This window comes from Mus caroli, chromosome 4 (genome assembly GCF_900094665.2).
Source record: "Mus caroli chromosome 4, CAROLI_EIJ_v1.1, whole genome shotgun sequence".
NCBI lineage: Eukaryota > Metazoa > Chordata > Mammalia > Rodentia > Muridae > Mus > Mus caroli.
Window position 1 is genome coordinate 80,029,123 of NC_034573.1, and position 15,851 is coordinate 80,044,973.

General features: G+C 39.9%; 1 protein-coding gene across 8 annotated transcripts in view; it reads right to left on the reverse strand.

Annotated features, from left to right (window-relative positions):
* The window catches only part of Slc24a2 (solute carrier family 24 member 2), a 237,444-nt gene that overhangs the window by 182,750 nt on the left and 38,843 nt on the right, over window positions 1–15,851 (reverse strand). For 5 of the 8 annotated variants that reach the window (XM_029476317.1, XM_021160559.2, XM_029476320.1 and 2 more), the window contains exon 3: window positions 4,133–4,318. The exons of the other annotated variants lie outside the window; for them this stretch is intronic. In XM_029476317.1, the coding sequence (XP_029332177.1) occupies window positions 4,133–4,318 (186 nt within the window). The remainder of the gene's footprint in view (window positions 1–4,132; window positions 4,319–15,851) is intronic. 8 annotated transcript variants of the gene reach the window in all.

Consider the following 15,851-nt stretch of genomic DNA (forward strand, 5'->3'; position numbering starts at 1 on the left):
GTTCAGCTGCCTCTGTGATTCTGTGATTCTGTGATTCTGTGATTCTGTGATTCTGTGATTCTGTGATTCTGGGATTCTGGGATCCTGAGATCCTGGGTGTGTCAGAGCTCCTGGGAGTCAAACTGCCTCTGGGACCCTGAGAGTCTGGTATGACCAAGCTCCTGTCATCCTGTGGTCCTGGGTGTGCTAGAGCTCCTGAGAGTGGGGCTTCTTCTGGGTCTTATGGGATTAGCTGCAGATTTATTGCCCAAGTTCTGCTCAGGACACCTCTGATCCTTTGATCCTGGGTGTGTTAAGGCACCTGGGAGTGGAGCTTCCTCTAGGTGTTGTGGGACTGGCTATAGAATTTGAGACCAAGGTCTGTTTAGGGCAACAGCCCAGACTGGAAGGCCTGATTAACATTTATTTAAAAGCATGGCTAATTACTATTAAAAACAAGAAATCATAAACTGAGACAATTTCCATTTCTCTTTGGGTAATGCTGTTGTTTGCAGTGTTCATGGCATACCTTCAAATTCATCACAGGGAAAGGAGGAGTTCACATGGAAGGCTCTCTCTCTCTCTCTCTGTATGTTTATGTATGTGTGTTTGTGTGTGCGTGCACACTTGTAGGCTGCACCTGTCCTATGCACATACAATCCTTCCCAGACCTGGGGTGTATGACCACTTTGCTCTTTGTGTACTTAAGGTTTTTGGAAAAGCAGATGGTCTCTCTTGAGTTGCTTTGTGTGGCTGACATTTCTAATGAATTAGTGACAGAAAAATTAAATGGACTCACTCCCAGTAAGATCACTTCATAAATGCCAAATTCAGAAGAACAGTATTTCATAAATCCTGGCAAAAGAGCATTAAGGAGGCAAGGCTAGCTGCTCTTGAATACAGCACATTGGCATTTCCCAGGGACTATCCTTTTTCTCAAAACATTTTTTTTTCTTAGTTCTTATACTTTGTTACAGTGAAAAATATCTATGTTGCCATATGTGTGGGAAAAAATGGGCCAAACAGGTAGGTTCAATTTTCAAAGACTGTAGCTTGGTTCAGAAATGTAAAAGGCTGTTGATACATTTTATATTGTTTGCACAAGAGGTTCAGTTGGGATTAGGAGGCTCCAGATATTAGAAGGTTCCTCAATATTTTTGCACTCAGTGGATTCCATTCTGGCAGATTGTGTTCACTGAAGGGATGGAGGGCATCCAGAACCAAAAGCTGTTTTTATTTGCTTGATTTGAGACTTGGACTTAAAAAAGCAAAGAAGCCCACCAAGAATATGCTTTGCTGTTTATAAATCAAAGGGTAAAACAACTGCCTACCAATGCCCAGGATGGAGTGTCATAGAATGGGGTTAATTTAATGGCAATATGAAAAAACAACAACAACAAACAAACAACCCAACTTTACACATTAGTTGTGAATCTAATGCCCAAGAGTGTCCCTGTACAAATACACAGGTGTGTATTGACATGAGGTTTGATGTATTTTCTATTGCTCAATTTGATACAGCTATACATACTTTACATTTGCCTTCAAGGTTTTAGCTATACTTAAAGTATTACTTGATGGGTATCTTGGGCTGCCCGAGTACATTTAAACTCACATTGAACAGTGTTTTAAGCCATCACTCCTTATCCCTTCTTTCCTTAAATCTTGCATATTTTAGGTTAATTTTTGCCTTTGGTAACAAATGTGTCTGACAGTGTAAAAAGACTCATTTCCCAAGAATTAGATGTATGGAAATCCGTCACGGTTTCCATGTATCCCGCCGCATAATCTGACTGAGTGTGAAGTGATGCTGATTCCTCGTGAGCGCATCTTTCAGAACAAGCCTACCCAAGGCAGACTAGCACAATCTTTATGGTCACCAACAAAGCACTTTCACCATTCTTAATTACTGTCTAGATGTCACACAGCACTGAGCTATGCTTGGAGAGCCACCTAGCTAGTGTCAAAGCACAGATTTCTGTCATCACTTCATACCTGAAACTTGTCTCTGAGGAGATACCAGTATGAAATCTCTTCTCAGAGCTTCCGGGTCTCCGTGTGTGAAATGGGTTTCTTGTGGGGTTTTATGATAGTGTTGTGGACTGAATGTGTTGTCCTTAGATGTGTGAGAAAGATGAAGCCCCACCCCACAATATATGGCTGTATTCGGACGCAGGAACTCTGAGGAAGCAACTCAGTTAAATAAAATGGTTAAGGGTAGGGTCCCTGATGCAGAAGATTCGGTGTTCTTTTTTTTTTTTTTAAGATTTATTTATTATATGTAAGTACACTGTAGCTGTCTTCAGACACTCCAGAAGAGGGAGTCAGATTTGTGAGCCACCATGTGGTTGCTGGGATTTGAACTCCGGACCTTTGGAAGAGCAGTCAGGTGCTCTTACCCACTGAGCCATCTCACCAGCCCCGATTCGGTGTTCTTAATGTGAAAAAAGACACTGGAAATATTCTCTCTCTCTCTCTCTCTCTCTCTCTCTCTCTCTCTCTCTCTCTCTCTCCCTCCCTCCCTCCCTCCCTCTAGCTGAAATGAGGTAGTCTTTTACAATTCAGTAAAAAAAAGCAAAGCAAAACAAAATAAAACAAGAACAAACAAACCCAAACCCCAAACCAAAAAGCCAAGAATCACCTTGTGTCTTGATCTTGGACTTCAAGGTACAGAACCACTAGAGGTAAACTTATAGTGCTTAAGATTCCCAGTCTGTGGGATTTTGGTGTAACAGCCAAACCTGCACACACATCTCTGTTACATAGCCAGTACAGAGCTGACACTAAGTGACTTCAGGCAACCACACTACAGTTTGTGTCACACCCTATCATATCAGTGGAACCTGTGTGATCGAACTGTCCTTAGTTTGCTTGGCAGCTACTTCAGAAATATGCTGTGAACACTGCCTGTATACATAAAATTAATACATTAAATATTATACTATTCATGTGTTGCAATTATGTTTAGTAATATATTCAAAATCTACTCCGAAAAGTTCATAAAAGTATATTGTCATGGTAGTTAATCGCTATAATAAAATTGTTACTGAAAACAGCAGTCATAATGATGGTAATAAATTGCCAATGAAATACATTGTTGTCATCAGTCCATTTAAATAAAATTGCTTTCGGTTTTGACATAGTGGATACAAAATCCTTGGTTACTCTGCGTATTCAAAATGGGAATGAAAGGAGGCTGGAGAGATGGCTTAGCAATTAAGAGCATTTGCCCATGTCAGGTGGTTCACAACGGACATTAACTCTAGCTCTAAAGGGTCTGACATTCTTATCTGGCCACTCACTCACTCACTTTAAAAATAAAATGTAAAAGTAAAGGACAGTACCCTCCAGTTAAAATGACTGTCTGGACATTCTTCAGTCTTTGTGTCAAAGAGAAAGGGGAGAATTACCGAGAAAAAAGCTACAACTTTACATGGTTTGAATAATACAGAAATGAAGAAAGTTCCTTACATGAGCTTCATCCCAAATGGAGAGCTGGGAAACTCAGTTGTCTAAGTGCTTACAGAGAAAGAGTAGTAGTTCAAATACTCAGCAAATAACAGTAAGAGGGACCGAGCTGTGATGTAAATGGTCTCAAGTGACTTGGCTAGGAAGCCTGTTTTTGCAACAGGCACCTTGGGAACAGTTTCTTTAGCTACTTCTATGGATGCTTTCTATGGTCTGTATAATGGATAGAACAGTATCTATGAGGACAGCGAGGACTGGGGAATAGAAGAAAAGTACCATGGTAGTATTGGCAAACCACAAGTGTGTAAGTGATACACACCGATACCTTTTTATACATACCCAGAAAAAGGACAGGTTCAGACAGCTTATTACACCCAACCCAGACCCCAACCCTGGTGAGCTCCCAAATATATCTGCTCCCCAAACAATCCAAGTGGTTAAGACTCGCTGGTCATCATCTAAGGCAGAGGTCATAAGAATAATTTCTACACACTCCAATTAAGTATAGCTTGGATTGGCACAGTACCCTGAGACCACTCCTTGCAGACATGCTAGAAATAACTGGTTGTTAAACAACTGAGAATGCCTATCCATACAATTCCACCAGGGCTGGCAGCTCTTAATAAGGCTTCAACAGTGTGAGGTATGTATTAAGGTATGATCCTAATGCCAACTTGAGGGATACCTCTTCCATACAGCTGTTCTGGGTCTTTTCTTTCAGCGGCTCTCCATTCACATTCGTTATGCAGGACCCATGCCTGGCTGTCTCAGGGTAGACCTCGAAACACAGACTCTGGCAGTCAGGGTCATTTGTTATTGTAGGGCAAGCTGTCCTCCCATCTGCCTGTGAGGCTGGAGGGAATTCTGAGAGCTGAAAAGGTAAAAATAATACAGCCTCACTGTTTGAAACAACAACAATAAAATATCTCAGAATTTCAACTGTCATTTTGTAAGTAAAACTTAGGAATTAGCTTGTGTCCCTTTTGTTTGGATATTACAAAGCTGGGTGAAACGAGGGAGAAGCATTTGAGGATGCAACAACTGCATAGGTAACTTCCTTTGTGACCTCTATGAAGACAGGACACATCCTAGGATGCAACTGATATGTATTGCATGGGAACCTGGATGGGTTTTATGTGAATCACACATGTACAAGTGCCTGAGGAAGCCAGAACATACTAGATACCCTGGAGCTGTAGTTACTGTGGTTGAGCTGTGGTTTTGAGCAGCCTGTGGTTGCTGGGAATCAGACTCCAGCCAGTCCCCGAGAAGAATAGCAAGTCACTAAGTCATGGCTCCAGCCCTGTGACTGGTAGTTTTGTTATTTTTTTTAAATTCATTTGTTGATTTTTGCCTTAAAGGATAGTATAGTCTCAAGTAAACACTGGGTATCTGAGGTGCTACCTGCCCTGACCCCTGGCCCCAAATTCCAGACATGGTGGTCTTTGGTTTCTAAACTGTAAGAATGAATGTAACAGGGAATTATAAATCTAGGTCTGCAAGTGTAGAATACTATATGCCAGCTCTCTAGTACTCTCTATGTGTGTATACCCCTGGGAAGTTTTTCACTGGCTCATTGCTGCTGATTTGGAGACATTGGGATCAAAGCTCTTGACTTCCTTCAGCCCAGGAATGCTTCATGGACAATGGAATTGTCTTCATTCCAATCCTTCCTCATTCCAACCTTGTTTTAGCCATCCAGCTCCTACCCCCTCCCCCTCCAGCCAGGAACTGTTTTCAAGTGCGATTGCTGCAGGATCCCATGGAGAAGGCTGATATTTCCCCATTCATCCTGGCATCTAGTTTGGCACCTGGCCCAGCACCAGGATCTGCACAGATATTTAGGAAGTAGTGAACAAATGAAAAAAAAAATGTGCACAGGGAAGATCTGCACACTTAGCTATTTCTGCAGTGATCTTCACACCCCTCCCAAATGTTCTTGACATTAAAATCCTATGGTTTGTGGATCAAATGTCTAATGCTATGAGGGCTAGTGGTTTTGTTCTTTGTCTGGCATCTTTTATCCATCCTTCTGATTAAACATATGTTTATCAAGTGCCAACAAGGCAGACACAGTTCTACCCTTGGGAAACTTAATGCAAAATCCAGACCAAAACAAAAGCATATTGTCACATCATGAACAAAGCCCAGGCAGGAAAACAAACAGAAAAATAAGGAAATGGAAAGGAAAGGGTCCATTACTTTAATTTGAGGATACTTTAATTCAGATGGTGTTAGCAGATTTCTCTGCAGAAGAATTAGGCATGTAGACGGAAGATGGGATAGTGTAAGCCATGCCAAAGTGCCATCGCAGTCCATTAGAATTAAGATGTGACAACAGCACCATGAAGAATAGAGGGGATCATATGGGATCAAAATAGTCTAGAGTTTTTAATACATGCTACCAAGAAGGTGGTAACTATGTTATCTAGTACACTGAACATGCATCATGTTTTTGTGTGTTTATGAATGTGTGAATGACAGCCATGTGTAAAAATAGGAGGAAAGTCTTGGATATTGGTCCTCATCTTCAACCTTATTTGAGGCAAGGGTTCCATCCATCTATCTGTCTATCTATCTGACTATCTGTCTATCCATCTATCTATTGGTGGTGGTGTTGGTTGCCACTGAAGTGTAGATGCCAAGATGATTGGCTCAGGAGCTTCAAGGATTCCCCTGTGTCTGCCTCTCATTTTGCCTTTGGAGCACTAAGACGTCCATTGCTCCACTTCGCTTTTACCTGAAGATTTGAATGTGGATTCTCACATTTGCATGGCAAGCACTTTATACTCTGAGAAATTACTCTAGACCCTTTTCTATGGTCTTAGTAGAAAGGAACAAAATATAATATTTGGTCAATGCAAAAATAGCAAGCACAAGAAAGAGGTAGAACCCAGATACATACAAAATAAGATAATGTATTTTAACACCAAATATACCCATAATTAAGTCAGATTGGGGTAGACTAAATATTTTATTGAAAGAAAAAGATTGCAACAGGTTGCAATCAGAATCCAACCACCTACAGACTGTAAGAGTCATTTTAAACATGAAATAATGGTAAATGAACAGTAGAAAATTCCAGACAAAACTATCATTAACACATGACTAAAAATACCAAAGACAACAGAGTATCAAGGATGGTACCAACAAACATACTAAACTGGATGGGGAAAACTATAAAAGAACTACTAGTGACTAAGTATAGCTGGGAATGGCGAGATGGTCTTGACCAGGGAAGAGCACACAAGTTGTCCAGTACTGAACAGTCAGTCAGCCTTGGACATACAAGAATACAAGTAACATTATATGGATTCAACGGGTTATATTTATGCATATGTATGTGTTTATGTATATATGTATATAGAAATGTATATCTGAATGCAATGAAAAAGAGTGGAGGGTTTGGATGAGGGGAGGGAAGAGAGAAATGTAACTAAATTACAATCTCAAAAGTAAACCACAAAAGAAGCTCAGCTTTAAAGCCAAAGTAATTATTACAATCAGGCGGGTCACTTCACAACAGTGATAGCATGATGACAATATTCCCAACTTATAATGAATTTGACAACATAGAGTCAATATAGATACAGTAGAAATAAACAACTAAATGGAGAAATAAACTAATCTAAAAGCACAGTGAGACCTTCTAGAAGGAAACAGGAAGAGCATAGAAAGCCAGAGCTGAAATAAGCAAAGACGTATTTGAATCACATGCTGAACAAGGGTGCCCAATGCCTTTTCTTTTTTGCAGCTTTGAACCAAGGTCTTTGTCAGATTCACTGATTTGTGAAAACAGCAAGACAAATGGACTTCTGTGTTCCACATACCTAAATGTGTTAGCATAATAAATCAAGCTAAGACACTGTCAAGGTATGTTCTTCCTTTCTACATTGATGAATAGACCTGGGCAAAAAGAATTACAAAACTATCATTAACACATGACTAAAAATACCAAAGACGACAGAGTATCAAAGATGATAGCATTTAACTATTACGGTGCATATCCAGATGTGCTGCTGTTGGACTGCACACATCTGAGCAGGTTAAGAAACTAAGAAAGAATAAGCCATCAATGATTACATATGTGTTAAATTCTTTAATACCTTCATATTGGTAATCTTTTTATCTTGTTGAGAGATTTTCATTCAGCTGATATATTTTGGTAGTAACAATTTAAAAGATAAAAGTAACATGTACTTGCCCTCAATATGAATAAGGTTTTTAATACTACTACTGCCATTTATTATTATTATTATTATTATTTACATTTCAACTGTAGTATCCCTTCCCCCTTTTCCTCTCAGTCCTCCCATTTCCCATCTGCCCTCCTATCCACTCCTCTTTATTTCTCTACAGAAAAGGGCAAGCCTCCCACGGATATCAACCAAACAAAGCATATCAAGGTGCAATAAGACTAGACACCTCCCCTCATTTTAAAGCTGAAGGAGGCAACCTAGTATGAAAAAAATATGGGGGTCTTAAAAGCTGGCAAAAGAATCAGAGACAGGGCTTGCTCCCACTTTTAGGAGTCCCATAAGAAGAGCAAACTATACAACTGTAACACATGCAGAGGGCCTAGGTCCGTCCCATGTAGGCACCCTGAATGTCAGTTAAGTCTCTGTGAGCCCCTATGAGCCCAGGTTAGCTGAGTCTGTAGGTTTTCTTTTGGGATGAATAAGTTTTAATATAGCTCATTAAAAACTATAAAAAGCTATTATTGCTGATTTTAAAAGGTATTTTTTCAAAATGTTTACTACATATTAAAATAAAAGAATGATACAAATTAGTAAGTCTCAAATTTTCAAGTAAAATATTAAGTAAATCTGTCACTTTAAATTTGATTTTTGGAAATTTTACTAATAACAGTTTTGTAAAAAATTAAGCTTGCTTCTGTTTCAAAGATGTGAGGGATGTGGAGACCTGTTTTTTGAGGGAGTTTTGCAGATGTTAGGGTAAAGAGTGACCATTTAGTGTGACAGATTTCAAGTGAGAGTGTCCACATCCAGTGTGTTCTTATGATGGTCTAAAAGCAACAGTGACTTTAATCAATGCAAAAAGGCAAGAAAACGAAGTGGGAGGCATCGAGTCAGAAAGATACAAGTAAAGACAGTGTCAAAATTGGTAGCTAGTATGATTATCTGTACAGAGAAAAAAAACCCAGTTATCTCCAAATATGTCATTTGAATTAGCATAAATTAGCAAACCAATTCCCACATAATAACAAAACATAAAATATGAAATGATTCGACTTAAGAGAACACAAAACATTTGCCAAGAAAAATAAACTAAACTTAATAATTTACGTGGCTTCTGCAGAGACTTGCTTTTATTCAAAAAAATACAGCTATTTAGATCAAAGAAAGGGCACAACATGTTTATGATCAGAGTGAGTCTATGTTGTAAGGAAGCCATTTCTGGGCAAACTGCAGGCTGAATCTAACTCTAATTAAAACTACCAGGTAATTTGAAAGTTGACAAGGGAACCTAAAATGTACATAAAAATTTTCAAAGGCTGAGATCACTCTGAAGGGAAAAGCTTAGGAATGTGCACTAGTGCCTGGAGAAATGATGAATGCTGGTTCAAGCACTTGTTTTTTCAGAAAACCCAGGTTCGGTTCTCAACATCCACGCAGTGGCTTACAACTGTCCATAATGCCAAGTCCATAAATTCTAATGCTTTCTGGACTCCAAGGACATTGCTTGCATGTGGTACAAAAACATATGCAGGCAAAACACTCATATACATAAAAAACCAAATACATAAAAAGAATGTCACTAACATATATCCCAATTTTTATTCAATTAAAATAGCATGTTATCCACACAAGGATATCATGTACAGCACACTATCAATTTATGACAAAGAAGAAAGTCACATTGAGGAAAAGCTAGTTTTCCCACTACACATTGGTTGGCCAAATCTACCTCACTTCACAAAGTTCAGCATCAGGTAGAATACAGACTCAAATGAAAGAGGCAAAAGGCTCAGTCTAAATTAAGACTCAAGAAGAACTAACTACAAAGAAGTCCAATATATTAAATTACACTAAAATTATAGATTTTCATTATAAAAATACCATCAAAGAGAATGAAAAGATAATAGGAGAAAATACCTGCAGAGTTCTTGTCCACCCCCCCCCAATCATATTCTGAACATGCAAACACAAATCAGCAATTGAACACTCTACAAAATACATTCAGTTACCAAGTTAAGCATCCATCAGAAAATGTACTCATTAAGGGAATGCAAATTAAAGCAAGAATAAAATCTGATGTACCTCATAGACCAGATAAAATAAAGAGTAGAGACATCAAATATTGATACATGAAGCAACTAGAACTAAGTTGATTGAACTACATTTTAAGCTCAAAGTCAATGCTTATTAAAGTTGAACATATCTATATCCTAAACCATATTCTCAACAGAAATGTAGACAAATGTATACTAGAAGACATGCGTGTCCAGTTGTATGGTTTCTAATAGCCGAAGGCTGGAAACAGCACAATTACATATCCATGGAACAAAGAGTGGAGAAAACAGGGACACTCCCACGATATACAACATAAGACAGTGAACAGAGATGAAATATGGCCACATGCAGCAGTATGGGTAGACCTCATCAATAATTTTGTTCAATTTAAATGAGAACATGAAGGAGAAATGAAACTAGATTCCTTTCCCTCGCCTGTATGAAAACTAACTAAAATGGATCAAAGACTTCAATGAAGACACAAGACTCTGAACCTGTTACAGGAAAAACTAGGGAAAATACATCAAGATCTCTATATAGGTAAGGACTTTCTAAATAAGACTCAAGGAAGTCTAGAAATAATAGCAACAACTGACAAATGTGTTAGGATCTTCAGTTCAAAAGATGGGGCTCAAGACAGAGACAGAAATGGTCCACTGTAGGCAAAGGGTTTAGTAGAACTGAGAAAGAGGGTTTTGGAGGAAAGCCCCAGGCATCCCAGGGAAAGGAGAAGGGATGGGTGTTGGGGTAGAAGAAAAGGGCCCATGGTTAGTGGACAGCACCTAAATGAGACAGAGATATTATATCTTCTAATAGCCCCAAGGACATTTCTAGATAAGAGGCTAGATCTAGTTAGAATGCAATATGACACTGGTCTGCCTGTAGTATTTTCTATTCAGGGCTTTGCTACAGGAAAGGACAATTCTAAGTACTGGGGATGGGAAAACTTGGAGAAAGGCTTGGCTGGATGTGGCCTGTCGGCTCTTCACAGCTTCTGTGAGCAAATGCGACTGCATCTGGAGTGGCTGGGTTCTAACAGTGTTAAGTTATGAAATTATACAGCAAAGGAAATGAGTGGAGAGATAGCTTATGGAATGGGAGAAAGGTTTTACCAGTCATATATCTGACATAAAGTTGATATTTACAATGAATAAAATATTAAAAATATTAAGTAACAAGAAATTGAACAACCCAGTCCATAAGTTGACTAATGAAAAGAACAAAACATTCTAAAAAATGGTATCTTCAAGTGGCCAATAAACACATGAAAAAGAAAAGTTTGGCCTCATTAGCCATTATAAAAACTGCAAATTAAAACTATAGTGAGATTCTGTTCCACCCGTCAGAATGGCAGTCATTAAGAAAACAGCAAATACTTGTGAGTATGCATGCAGACAAAAGCAAACCCTTATACACTGCTGGTGGGAATGTGAACTAAGCAAGTATGGGGTTTCTATACTGTTCCTCAAAAAGCAAGCGGGATTCCAATACTGCACAGGAAATGCTTGTACACCCAAGTTGATCACAGTGCTGTCCTTAACTGCTAACTCCCAGAATCATCAACAGAGGACGGAAGGCATAAAGACGATGAGGTATATATACACAATGGAATTATTTTAGCCATAAAGAACAAAGTTGCATTGCTTTCAGGAAAATTTGTGGAGCTGGAGAGAATCACAGTAAACAAATTAACTCAGTCTGAGAAGGACAGAGATTGCGTTTTTCTCTCATGTGGGTCCTAAACTTTTATATAGACACATAAAAACTGTATGTGTCTAGATGACGTGAAAGTAGAGGTGAAGCTGTCATGGGGCCAAATGGAATTAACTACTGGGGAGGGGAGCAGGGGAGGAGGGGGAGGGGGACATGGGGGAGGAATCCATACTTGCATGAAAATTTACTGATGTAATCCGGTGTCACACACAATGAAAAGCAATAAGGCAGAGAGAGCATTTAAGAATAAAAGTGCTAAGGACTTTAAAAAGCACATGTTGTCTATACACATAAAGCTGAAAACTCAGCAAAAGGGGCCTCTCCTCTGGAAAACCGCCAAGAGACCCAAGGGAGCTCTCTAAAGGAGGCTTCCAGTGTTTGCAGTATTCTGTTTGGATCTAAATGATATTTACATGAGCCATTTGCTTTGTAAAAATTCATCAAGTAGCAATTAAGCACAATGAATTGTTTATGAACGACAGTTCAGTGGGAAGCTGAGAGGGACATGGAGTTGGTACGGTGATGCAGCGTGGACAAATACTCATGGCTGTTACAACTGGACACTGGAGGTCAGTCTGCTTTTTGTATAACAAAAAGTAACAACAAGAACAACAACAGCTTATTTGTTGAGTCCTACAGTAGCTGTGTGATGATCTTACAGCCTTCTTCTTTTAAATCAGTTTTACTGACTCTCTTTGAAGGTAAATAAGCACTGTTAAAACTGTCATTTAGGGACAACGAATCTGCTACAGTCTATAGGCTGTTCCTCCCAGTAGGATCTGCCTCACTGCTCCCTGTGGAGGCTCACTGGTTAGCCTCCTGCCTGAAGGCTTCTGTTCTGTGACACTAAGTACCTCTGGGCCCTCAACCTGCCCTGGATTCTTGCTTTGTGACACTGAAGAGGGGACTCTGCAAATTTCCTTTCCTTTTCCCATCTGGCCTTCTGGTTCCTCTAAAAATGGGATGCTTCAGAAGAGCAGAAGCCTATAAGGGGAAGCAGAAGATGGGGTTGGTTCCGTGCTTTTTACTTTCTGTGCATTTCCTGTTTCCTGATCCTTTCTGTTTCACCCCAGGGCTGACAGTGTTTCTTTACAGCAGCTGAATCCAGTGCACAGATTGTCTAACACTCATGGGACCGGTTTTATCACTCCTTGCTCTAAACACTAGCTGAGCCACCACCTCCTCTGAGTTTCTCCGTTTTAATAATTCTAGTGTCTTCCTTTTGTTTCCCCAGTGCCTAGAGTGGCAGCTGCTTCCTACAATTTTATCTCGCAGGTACCTTTAAAAAGTTCCCTTTTGCTTGAGATAATTAACAGCTCTCTACCTAGTTAACAGTTCTTTATGGGAAGCCTGCCTTGCTGAAATAGCAGGTGTAATTTCTGCCTCTTAATTGGATCTAGACTGACAAACCTTCAAGAGTTAGAATCTGTTCTTGCTTGCTGCTCTTGTGACTTGACATCGAGTTATTGATTATCTTCTTATATTGGGGATACATCTGCATAAAAAGTCAATAGCCTTTATATTTTACTCAGTCCTGCTCCCACTCTAGGTACTCAGAACAATTTTATATATTTGAAAATTCAGCTATCTCAATTAGCATTTTAATACCTGTACTGGCTAGTTTTGTGTCAACTTGACACAGGCTGGAGTTATCACAGAGAAAGGAGCTTCAGTTGGGGAAATGCCTCCATGAGATCCACCTGTAAGGCATTTTCTCAATTAGTGATCAAGGAGGAAAGGCCCCTTGTGGGTGGGACCATCCCTGGGCTGGTAGTCTTGGGTTCTATAAGAGAGCAGGCTGAGCAAGCCAGGGGAAGCAAGCCAGTAAGTAACATCCGTCCATGGCCTCTGCATCAGCTCCTGCTTCCTGACCTGCTTGAGTTCCAGTCCTGACTTCCTTTGGTGATGAACAGCAGCATGGAAGTGTAAGCCGAATAAACCCTTTCCTCCCAACTTGCTTCTTGGTCATGATGTTTGTGCAGGAATAGAAACCCTGACAAAGACAATATCCAACTACTAAAACTAAGCCATTAAACTTAATACTATAGTTAGCACAGTTTGTAAATGGGGATAACCTGAGCTAAAGGCCTCACATCTCTCGCATGTTTATATTATTTCTCATAAAGCTTCTCACTGCCAATGAAACTGATCAGGTATTACTTGACATCCAGAGATCAGAAAGCTGACGTCCATCTTCAAACAATTTCCATTAAAGTTCTGATGCCACTTAATATATGGGAGTTTTAAGGAAGTTGCTGAATTTACAAGTGGGTGAGCAGAAAGTTGCATAGTGCATGCATGAGTGAATACTGCCCAGAGCAATAAAAGATCCACATTGGGAATTGAGTCACAGTATGCTTTGGAAAGATGGGCAGGTATTACCCTCGAGGGGAAAAATTCAATAAATGATAATGAGTTCACCTGGATTAGACTAACAGAGAAAGAAAGACAAGAGATTGGCAGCTCAGCTTTTCGATTTTAACTGTCTGTTCTGTGTTCCATCCTTTCTGAGGGCTTGAAGACAAGAAATGAGGTCCTCCATCGTACAACATCCCACTGGAGCCTTCTTGACCAAATGCATGCTCCTTAGCTGGGAACGGGGTCGGGAGGGGCATCTTGCTTTTTTGGTTTCATTGGGTCATCAATAGACACATTGTTAATTGTTTAGAAAAAAAATCTTTCCAAACAGAATTGGAAATGCAGCTACCTCTGACACTAACAACCGAGGATATTGATACCCCCACCCCCTTCCAAGAGCGGCTTCACTGATGTGGCTACGAATTCCTGTGGACTCCTAAAGAATAAGCAGCTCCTTTCTATAGCTATCTTTTCTTCTTAAAAAAACATTCTTTTGACTAAAAGGTTTAGTTGTCTGTTTTTCTAGGGAAAAACAGGTCACAACTCCATTCTTTTGAGAAACATAGGAGCTCTGTACTTAACACCTCTTTTACAAAGTAATAGCCTGCAAAAAGTCGTATTTCACACGCAGAAATCAGCACTGACAGCCTCTGCGGACAAGCAGTTAGGGTGGACCATGACTGCTGAGGTTATGTCACGAGGTCAATCGGTTTATCGCTTCTGTTCAAAGCAAGCTCAATCATGCTCTCATTTGAAATTCACCTGATAAATTATACAGGATTTTAGTAGGCTGCTTTTTTTAGGGAAACTATTTAAAACACTGCAGGCCTAATTTCTTGAATTTTTAAAACAACCATCGTTCATTGTGCTGCAAGCTTAACTGTGAAGAATGAAATGTTTCCCTTCGGTGGCATCTCTCAAGCTTTGCTATTGTCGTCAGACAGGAGACAAAATGTGTTAGCCATGGAGGCTGGGCAGAGGTGTGTAGATCAATTTCCTTGAAATTGAGATGGTATTAAGAAAGAGACCGAGATTCCCCATCCATCATATTTTTGCTGAACTATCTGCTAGGGAAATTGTTTAAATGCTACCCTCTTTAAAAATATCTACCAATAAGGGGCTGGGGAGATGGCTCAGTTGGTGATGCACTTGCTCTGCAAGGTTGAGGGCCTGAGGATCCCCAGAATCTTAAGTAAACTCCAAGAGGGCAGAATAGCCCATCTGCTATCCCAGCCCCAGGAGACAGAGGCCGGAATCCCAGGGCAAGATGCACAGCAAGACTAGACTAAATGAGTAAGGTGGAAAAGTAATGGAAGATGATATTTGACATCAATCCCTGGCATCTACATACATGCATACTTATGTGCACCCACAAACATGCCAAAAAACCACCCATGAATCACACACACACACAGACACACACAGACACACACACACACACAAACACACACACACACAGAGAGAGAGAGAGAGAGAGAGAGAGAGAGAGAGAGAGAGAGAGAGAGAGAGAGAGAGAGAAGGAACGAAGGAGAGAGACAGAGATCTACCAATAAAATTATAGTCAGGTCTTCTTGTTCTGTTTATCTCAAGACACATTACTTTCATAATTCAAAACCCATAATCAGATGGAATTCTTGGTACAATAGAAATTCTACACATGGATGGATCTCTTTATTTGGTGAGTTCTCCGTCTCAGTTCAGTGCTTCTACCTATGCACTTTGCTGCTGTAGCAGAGAATCTCATACTCTTACTGTAAATGGGCTAACAGACTTGCTTTTTGATGTTTTTAGTAAACCCTACTAGCTCCTCAACACATTTTCCAGCAATGAGACCAAATTTCTTGTTTCCTAGGAATAAAGCCCTCTTCCCTCAAGTTAACAAGAAGTCTTATTTGTGCCGAGAAGTTGATGGTTACCATCTTTGGTCCAAGACAGTTCATCCTTTTCCCCTGGCACATGGCAAAAATAACTGTTCTTGTTTCTTCCCAAAGTCAACATTTATGCTTGTGTTGAGTCCATACCCTCCTGCTTTTGCTGCCCAATTCATGATATAGCTTCATTTCTTTTTTTTTTATTTTT